Source organism: Cryptotermes secundus, unplaced genomic scaffold (genome assembly GCF_002891405.2).
Source record: "Cryptotermes secundus unplaced genomic scaffold, Csec_1.0 scaffold1854, whole genome shotgun sequence".
NCBI classification, from domain to species: Eukaryota; Metazoa; Arthropoda; class Insecta; order Blattodea; family Kalotermitidae; genus Cryptotermes; species Cryptotermes secundus.
In genome coordinates, this window is record NW_019724622.1 from 75,590 (window position 1) to 85,917 (window position 10,328).

At 43.6% G+C, this 10,328-nt stretch overlaps 1 protein-coding gene across 1 annotated transcript in view; it reads right to left on the reverse strand.

Annotated features, from left to right (window-relative positions):
* The window catches only part of LOC111862611 (protein Hook homolog 3), a gene marked incomplete at its 5' end in the record, with an annotated part of 69,505 nt that extends 59,858 nt beyond the window's left edge, over positions 1–9,647 (reverse strand). The window contains 3 exon segments of the mRNA XM_023848133.2: positions 69–141; positions 8,354–8,439; positions 9,601–9,647. Coding sequence (XP_023703901.1) covers positions 69–141; positions 8,354–8,439; positions 9,601–9,639 — 198 coding nt within the window.
* Between the last annotated feature and the right edge of the window lie 681 nt (positions 9,648–10,328).

A 10,328-nucleotide genomic window follows, 5' to 3' on the forward strand; every position in this document is an offset into this window, starting at 1 on the left:
AAAAGGCAAGATATACATACAGCTAAGTTTCCAATGCATAACTTTTGTTACAATGTATTCCAGCTCACCTTCAACCTCCAGTTATTACCAGCGTCGGTTTTAATCTTTGACATCCAAGACTCTCCAAACCACTCTGGAGCACTGAAGAAAAAGACATGATATCTATGTAGAACTCAGTTACTAACTACTTTGATTACAGGCTGCAGAATCATCAGCACTAACAATGACACATAAACTGACAAGAACAGAATGAAGTACGAGGAGCGTTCAAGTTCTAAGGTCTCCGATTCTTTTTCTCAGGACTGGGAGCAGATAGACACATGCGGTTTAGTTTAAAATACGTGTGCATGCTTTGTGAATGCGTGACAGAGATGGCAGCACTCTACGGCACACAGAACTCTAGTGGTAGCAGCAAGAGTGAGGAGTGTTTTTGATACTTAAAATGGCGACATTTTCATTACAAGAACAGCGAGTAATCATTCGTTTTCTCCACTTGCATGGTGTGACACCCATTGACATTCATCGCCAGTTGAGTGAGACGTGTGGTGATGGTGTCATGAATGTGAAAAATGTGCGTTCATGGGTGCAACAGTTCAGAGAAGGCCGAATGTTGTGTGACAACGAACCAAAACAATCTCGGCCTCGCACCCACCGGTCTGACAACATGGTCGAACGAGTTGAGAAAGTTGTTTTGGAGGATCGCCGATTGAGTGTGGAAAACATCGCCTCCAAAGTTGGCATTTCTGTGGGATCTGTGCACAAAATCCTGCATGAAGACCTGCAAATGTGGAAAGTGTCCTCCAGGTGGGTGCCACGAATTCTGGCGGATGACCACAAGGCTGCACACATGGTAATTTGCCAGGCGATGTTGACACGTGATGAAGGCATGAATGGGACTTTCTTTTCATCAACTGTGACAATGGATGAGACATGGATGCCGTTTTTCAATCCGCTATTGCATCAGCAATTTTCCAGTGGTCANTCAAGTACACACAAAACAAAAACTATACGAGATACAGAGATATGGTTTGCTTTACATGAAAGAACAACTCATCAATTTCAATACATCTCAATGTGAGCACCATTTGTAGCCCACAGAATGTCCAAACAGTATTCTATTTCATGTCATGTGTTTTCCAGCATCTGGAGTTTCGTAGAAGCAGGTGCACTGTTGATTTGTGCATGAAGTTCAACCACACTACCTGGAGAAAAACTAAATGGGGTTATATCAATGGAATGAGGAGCCAAGGGACTGGTCCATCCAACCCAATCTGTCTGGAAAAGTTTTATTCAGAGTCTCTCTCACTGTAAGGCCCCAATGTGGAGGGGCACTATCTTGCTGAAAAAAAAAAGTTTGCCTGAAGGTGTGACATTTGTGGAACTGCAAACAACTCAAGCACACCAAGATCATCTGTACTGTTCATGGTATTCTCACATAAGAAGACGGGTCCAATCACCTCATGCACCCTTCTTAAGCAAGACACTACCTGTCTCTTGAAACTGTTCTAACTATCACTTAATGGACTGTCTTCCAGGTGCTTGTTCTCCATATTCCTGATAGTGATGTTTTTGCACTTGAATACTGATTCTGTCTCCCAGTACCACAATACAAACATTGCCTAATATTGAAGAAAGCAGTCTTCTGGGATTTGGCACCGTGTATNTAAGTGGTGTTAACACCACTTATACACGGTGCCAAATCCCAGAAGACTACTTTCTTCATAGTCACCGCCGTGAAAGCCTCAAATCTTACATTGCCTAATATTGTATCGTCGTACTCTGTTGCATATCACTTATTTATTACTTGTTAGTTATTAGTCATCAAACTTGCAAATTGCTTTTTAAAACCTTTAAAAGTTTTAAACTTTAGTCTCATCTACATCATTGGTGTATAAACACTACATGTTTCGACAGCACTGGTCATCTTCAGGTGTTTCTAGAATGAACACATACCCCCACTCCCCCACAGAAAGGAACTACTAAGCATCACAAAGGACACACTATATAACAATGAATACATAACCAAGCCAGGACAGAAGTAAAGCTTCAGGAGCTTACAGAAAGAACTGGAAAAACACAAAAGGAACTGCACCAAGACATACCGCAAGTTCCAATCACCCCCCACACAACGAAGAGACAGAAGACAATCCAGGTGCAGGAGCTGTGGAGAACTGGGCCACTTCGGGAATAACTGCCCCTATGAAAGAAAGGCTAATAATGAAGTGCACCAAGAACAGGAAGATAGGCCAGGCAGATACACACAGGAATTGCCAAGAAGCCACAACGAACACACAAACAGGAAGGGTACCCAACTGTCGGGAAACAAGCGACGGCTGGCGGAAGAGGGCGAACGCTGGCATATGAACTAAGGCCCCCACACTACGCAATTATAGACATAACGGAAAAAGCCAACACCAGTCTGGTCACCCAGGGATGGGTCGGTGATAAGCCGTGCCAGGTGATAGTGGACACTTGAGCATATGTCACAGTAGTAAGACCAGATATCGCCGCCAGATGGCCTGAAAGACAGCCAAATCCAGATTTCACGCTGCAGACCATGTCAGGAGGATCCCTACCCATCCTGAAAGAAGTTATGTTGACCCTTACCCTGGGGCGTCGACCGATAACAATGTGGGTTTTTGTCGCGAACATCACATATGAGCTCATCCTGGGACATACTGCACGCCTATGATGCGTCTGTGGACATAGGGTGCCAAACTCTGCGTCTGGTGGAAGAAGTTTCATCATGGAATCCTGGGGCAGGACCCCGTCCTTCCAGCTTAGTAGTGGCAAAGGACCATGTGATACCCGCATAGAGCGAGGGAATACTGATAGCTAAAATGGAGAATCATCTGGGAGTAAAAAGTGGCCTAGTAGAACCAAGCCAGCATGCCCATCCACCTGATGGAATCTATGTAGCCAGGACCCTAGTTCAGGACGGTCAGGAAGTACCAGTGAGGGTCATGAATGTTACCCACAAGGACCAAAAGCTCAGGATCTCCTCTGGCACACTGTAAGCCAGTAACACTTGTGACTTTTCCCAATGTGGGGCAGCCACCAGCACCAGGCCGAAAACCAAAATTGGCGGACATCACCACAGCGGCCAAGCCACACCTAAACGCCAGAGAATTTCAAGAATTGGAAGAACTCATGGCCGAGTACGCAGATATCTTCGCACAGAACAACGAAGATTATGGAAGGACAAACAAAGTATATCACCGCATAGACACGGGAGAAGCCCGACCAATTCAACAGCCACCAAGGAGGGTAGCCCTAGCTAAACAAACAGAAGTAAAGGAAATGCTCGACAACATGCGAGGACAGGGGTTATAGAAGAATCGGACAGCCCTTGGTCATCCCTGGTCGTTTTGGTCAGGAAAAAGAATGGGGAGCTCCGTTTCTGTGTGGACTACAGAATGCTGAATGTCGTCACCAAGAAGGATTGCTTTCCACTACCCCTCATTGACGACACCCTGGACACGCTGGCCGGAGCCAAATGGTTTTCAACTCTCGATTTAAAGAGTGGCTATTGGCAAGTCGATGTACACCCAGACGACAAAGAGAAAACAGCATTTTCGACAGGTCAAGGGTTATGGCAGTTCACAGTCATGCCCTTTGGCCTCTGCAATGCTCCGGCAACCTTCGAGAGGCTAATGGAGACAGTCCTACGAGGGCTCACGCACAATTTATGCCTTGCGTATTTAGATGACGTGATCGTAATAGGCTGCACATTCCAAGAGCACATGCTCAACCTATGGAAAGTGTTTGAGAGGTTCAGGGAAGCCCATCTGAAACTTAACCCGGAAAAGTGTAAACTTTTGCAGGAAGAGGTCAGGTACCTCGGTCATACTGTTTCACCAGAAGGTATATCCACCGACATGGAAAAATTGAAAGCCATGCGAGAATGGCCGACCCCAAAGGATAAATATGAAATTAGGAGCTTTCTGGGATTATGCGCGTATTACAGGCGATTTATTTCACGGTTTTCCAACATTGTGAAACCACCAATGAAACTAACGGAAGTGAAACAAACCTTCCAGTGGACTCCAGAAGTGGAGGCCGCTTTTCAAACACTAAAGAGTGCTCTATGTGCTGCCCCTATTCTTGCCTACCCACAGCCAGGAAATTCATTGTGGACACAGATGCAAATAATGTCAGAATTGGAGGAGTAATCTCTCAAATACAGGACGGACAAGAGTGTGTCATAGCTTATTTCACCAAGACGCTAAACAAAGCAGAGAGAAATTACTGTGTTACCTGATGAGAACTACTTGCCATAGTAAGGTCATTGGAACATTTTCACGAGTACCTCTACAAACTGCGCGCTGGATACAGCGTCTACAGGAGTACCACTTTACTTCGGAGCACCGTCAGGACCGGAAACATAACAACGCCGACGCCCTTTCTAGACGATCCTGCCAAGAGCAACGTGCGCACTACCACAAAGTTGAGACACGGGCAGATGTAAAGCAAATACGCACTATTGGAACCCTACCGGCAGCCAGCTGGGACCCGGTTACCCTAAGAGAGGAACAGCTAAAAGACCCAGACATAGGGCCTTTTCTACAGGAATTAGAAAATGGCCAATGGCCGAAATGGCAGGACATCGCGGATCGGAGTCCCACGTACAAAAGTTACTGGGCCCAGTGGAAATCGCTCACTGTGAGAAACAGCGTACTACAGCGCGACTTGGAATCCACCAACGGAAGACGTCAAGTAGCCCAGATAATTATTCCTCAGACGTTCTGAGCGAACTATACGGTGGACCGTCAGGAGGTCACTTCGGTGTCAACAAAACTCTGAATAAGGTTCAGCAGAGATTCTACTGGCTCCAAGCAAGAACCGATACTGAGAAATGGTGTCGACAGTGTGACACATGTGCAGCCAGTTGGGGACCGCAGACCAGGAATCGTGGGCAAATGCACCAGTATAATGTCGGGGATCTCTTCAAGAGAGTAGCCATTGATATCGCAGGTCCCTTCCCATGAAGCGAGCAAGGAAACCGATACTTACTGCTCGCCATAGACTACTTTACCAAGTGGCCGGAAGTGTACGGCATCCCGAATCAGGAGGCATCGACAATAGCGGAAGTTCTGGTTGCCAACTTCTTCTGCCGCTTCGGCATACCTCGAGAGTTGCACAGTGACCAAGGCCGTAACTTCAAGTCTCATCTACTGCAAGAAGTTTTGCAACACCTGGGAGTGAGCAAGACGCGCACCACACCCCTGCACCCACAGTCGGATGGAATGGTGGAACGCTACGTCAAGACCATCGAGGAGCACTTGTGGAAGGTCGTCGCATCCCACCAAAGTGACTGGGATGAGAGGTTACCCCTCTTTCTCCTAGCTTACAGGGCATCCACTCATGACACTATGGGCTTGACCCCTGCTAGCCTAGTGCTCGGTCGACAACTATGACTACCCTGTGACCTGCTGTTTGGGGTACCCCCAGACAAAGAACTACCCACAACCAATTATGCAGCAGACTTGGTGTATCATCTGCATGACATCCACAATTATGACCGACAACACCTGAAGCTCGCCAGTGACCGGATGAAAACTCAACACGATAAACTGGCCAACTCCGCAGGTTACGACGAAGGCGACAGAGTTTCGCTCTATCGCCCAACCCGCAGGAAAGGGAAATCACCGAAACTACAAGCACCGTGGGAGAGTCCTTACAAAGTAGTGACCCAGATATGTGATGTGGTATACCAAATCCAGAGGAACCCTAGGTCGAATATGTTGGTAGTACACCTGGATCGCCTCGCGCCTTATCATGGAGCTGCTAGAGGCGAGCAACCATAAAAAGGGGGAAGATATAGTGGTTGGAGAGCAGAGCAATGGGGAGAAGAGAAACAGTAGCAGGACACAAAGAAGATGCTGCAAGAACAGCCTCCAAAGACAAAGGAATGGGGGTGCACAGTTAGGCTATTCAGGACGAACAGCCTTAAGGAGGGAGCGGTGTGATGTGTTGCGCTATGGATGTCGCCCCTCCCTCCCCGCCAGCTGTGACGTACCGAGCGGAGCCGAAGTGAGCCGAGTCCCAGCACGCTACTCACTATGCAAAGCGAGTAAACACCAGTTGCTAAGCAAAGCGAGTAAACAGCAGTTGCTAAGCAAAGCAGGTACACAGTGGTTGCAAAGACGTCAGTAATAACAGCAGTACCCATTACGTAACAGGCAAACACGGAATCAGACAACAGTGGTGCCTATTACGTAACTGTTTTCCCATTGTCCGGCTGAGGGTTTATAAGGGAACTACACAGGCGCCGAAGACAGTTCTCAAGGCAGCAGCCTATGAGTTGAGTTGGAATCTAGCCAGCAGTGAGCAGTAAGGAGTGAGTTGAATTGTAGTAGTCACCGATTTCAGTTGTAAAGAGTGAATCGTGATAGTGCGAAGAGATTTGGTTGTAGGGTTTGTAAAGTGTGGAAACCCGTAACATTGTCATAATTAATTGTAGCCGATACTTGTAGGTTGTTAAATAAACCAATTAACAATCCGAACAGCGTCTTCAGAAATGAGACATCCCAACCAACACTTACTTACTTACTCATGGAGCTGAGCCCTTCTGGAGGAGCCGCCAATTCTGCAGCTACTCAAGAATTTCCCAGCATTTTATGGAACCCGAAGGTTTATCACCGTGCTCACAAGAGCCATCCACTGGTCCCTATCCTGTGCCAGATCTATCCAATCCATACCATCCCATCCTATCTCTCTAAGATCCATTCTAATATTGTCCACCCACCTACGCCTTGGTCTTCCCTTTTTGTGTTCATTTTCGTAACATAATGATTTCTTACGGTGAGGAGTTGTTAGCCCCATGCCCAACCCCAAGCTGGAGGGCCACCCCTTGTCGGCTGTCCACGACTGCTTATTCAATATAGTCACAGCTTCCCTCTAAAACTGGAGGGCGTCTCCTCCATCCACAACAAAAACACCAATCCACAACACAAAAATCCAGGTGGGCCACTTTCAAATACAGTGGTAAAGAAACAAAGAAAATCACAGACCTCTTTAAAGGAACACATATAACAGTAGCATCCAAAACACAGAACACACTACAAATCATAGTAAAACCCCATCCAAAAATAGGCAGATATGAAAAAGTGGCATTTACCAACTGAAATGCATGGAATCACCCCCTAAAATACATAGGGCAAATAGGCTTAATATTTTACAACAGGCAATGGTAATTCTGGATACTGAAACCATATGCTGAGCAAAGGACATAAACATTGGAGTATAACTGATACAATGAACATCATAAGAAGAGAGAAAAAAGGAAAACACCTATTACATTCGAAAAATACCACATACATAAAATTGGTAAAAACAGACTACACGTCAATGACACATATACTGACATATATAACCCAATATTTGAAACATTACAAGAATTAAACATCAGGCAGGAGCACATACACTGTATATAAAACAGAACCAACTGAGCTTAGCAAACATTAGAACAAATACATGACACAATAAGAGAAACTACCCATCACCACAGGGTAAGTATATATACAAATATACCATAAGAAACACCAACACATGTCATACACAAAATACTAATATAAGGTACTAAAACATGTTACAGACACATTGACACATAGATGTGGGCATACCCCAAAAATTTAACTTATGAGCAAAAGCACAGCAGTTTCATCAACAATTCCACTGAACATGACTAATGTTGGTCAAAACATGTATTATGCATACACCAGTGATGTAGAAGAGACTATAAAGCTTTCAAAGGTTTTATAAACAAGCTGTAAGACAGCTAATAACTAATGTGTGAACTAACAGGAATAAACGTTGCCTTTTGCTGGTGGAGAAGGAGGGTGAACTGACAATTTTCATTTATCAGCTGTGTATGTTTCAGCAGCACCACTATCAGCTAGCCAATAAATTAATATGAACATTTTCAATGGTTCTTTTGAACAATGCAGTCCATTTCCTGAGAATTCTAAAAAATTTTGTGATATATGTTAAGTTTGAAATTGCTGATTTAATTTGTGGCCATCCTTTGTGCGTGCACGTGTGTGCATGTGTGCATGCTTTAATGTCTTTACAGTGCCTCTGGTTACTCCTTACTGGCCTCTAGCTGCCTGGCCAAGTTGACAGAAGTAACTTTTGAGGTGGAACAGCACATAGGGTGACATCATTCCATTTAATCACAATGACAGGGTGAGGATAATGTAATGACCACATGAGTAGAACTAGAGCTTAAATTCAATTTCAGAATTCACATTCACATTCCCAAATTTCAAATTTGCCATATATAAATGAAGAAAAAAGGGGGGAAACACCTTCTTGGTATTCAGCTCATTACTGAGTGACAAGTCTTACTTACATTTGAGTGAGAGCCTGCGCCATTGCAACACCATCACTAATTTCTTCCAAAGTTTTGTGTGGAGCATCCAAATCAAAAGTCTGCAACTGATAAATAAGATCATTCCATTATTTGTTTTAAGTTGTAAAGTTAAGGATATTAATGAATCAGCACATGGCCTATACAAAACAGATCATAACTGCATAAGATTTTATGTCAGCAAAATTTTATACTATTGTAAATACCATATTGTAGAGTCATGTTGTGTTCCATTTTCAATTCTACATATTTCTGTCGGTACAACTATAGATATACTGTTTGCTAAGTGTTTACTACTATGTTTCACCACTCCAGCCATCAACAGGTAATGTACATTCACTATAACCTTGACTGCTCCTTCATACATTCACCAATGTTTACATTCGATATATACTGTACTGTAAATTTTTTTATGTTGAAGTGTATGTATACAATGAGGCAGGTTTAATTAATCTAACAGAAATGAGTACCAGAAATTAAATAAATAATTTTCCTGGGGAGTAAAGCGCGGCCGGCGCGTAAGGCTGACAACCTTACCGCCATCTTTGAGCCGACTGTCTAGATAATGTGGGACCCTCAACATCTCACAACCCTATGGGCCTTCATGGCCTGTTACAGGGATAGCTTTACTTACTTTTATAGAATACCAGTTTTTGCCTCAAGTTCATGTACTTACATTAGGTTTAATTTTGACTATAATTATAAAAGTTGTATTACTGCACAAAGTTGTGCTGTATTTTCAATGGCCCATACTTCTGTCATGTGTATATAGCAATGGAAATAAACACCATTATACTGTTGTCTTCTTAGGCTATTACATCGTGTAGTCTAATAGTCAGGCTTGTAAAGTGACAATGGAGGCAGCAGATTCTTATAAAACATTAAAAACCACCTACACTACATCCCATAGCCCCAGAAGGCCAGAATCCAAATCATAACTGCATATTAACTTCTAATAAAAGTTCTTTTACTGAAATCACAATTTCTTTACCTTTCACCCTTTAAACACAAAAGTGCAAACAAATTCTACCCGCTACATTCCTAGCATACTGTCATGATATATTTCGTGGGCTTTTACAAATAAGTCTCGTCTTGAGAAGTGTGGGGCATGCACTACGTTCTTTGACAGAGAAATTAAAACAAATCTCTTATTTTATACTCAATCATGAAAAATAAAATACTGTATTAGTGTACTGCTATTCTAGCATACTAGTGACGTGTTAACTAACCCATTTCATTAAACTTTCACACAAATGAGCTTTATCCATCACACGCACTAATCTCCGAAGTACTTGCAAGAAATACAGTCTTTCGTTTAAAACCACGTTCGTCACAGCTTTACCAACACGATAATTATGCTAATCAACATCCTATATTCCTTCTAACGTTGTAACCGTATCTACAAATACACCTCGTTCTTGCAAGAGACCGTAGCAACAAGCGGGTTCAACTCAATGCTATTGGCGGGCAACATAACCGCCGTGACGTCATGAAGCATCACTGCTGCCGCGGTGGCCAGCTGCCACTCTCTTGACAAAAAAAAAAATGGCTGCAGCCAGTGCCGAGGGCTCGGTCGGAAAGAAGGTATGCTATCATACCAACATTTTTTTACAGCTCCCTCCCAAACAATCACTTGTTCACGTATGGCTAAAATTAATAATCGATGTAAATGAAATGTTCATATTTTACAGGCACTGGTGAGAAACTTTCTCCAGATAAATAATGTTGCAACCTGATATCTTGTACTGCAGAAGTTCTTACTCCATTGTGTGTTTTGTTTTCGAACTGAGTTTAATATCACTTCCCTCAAAACCATCTGGAGGGGAATGAGTTAAATGATATCAAACTCAGTTCGAAAACAGAAAACACACAATGGAGTAAGAACCTCTGCAGTACAAGATATCAGGTTGCAACATTATTTATTGGGAGAAAGTTTCTCACCAGTGCCTGTAAAATA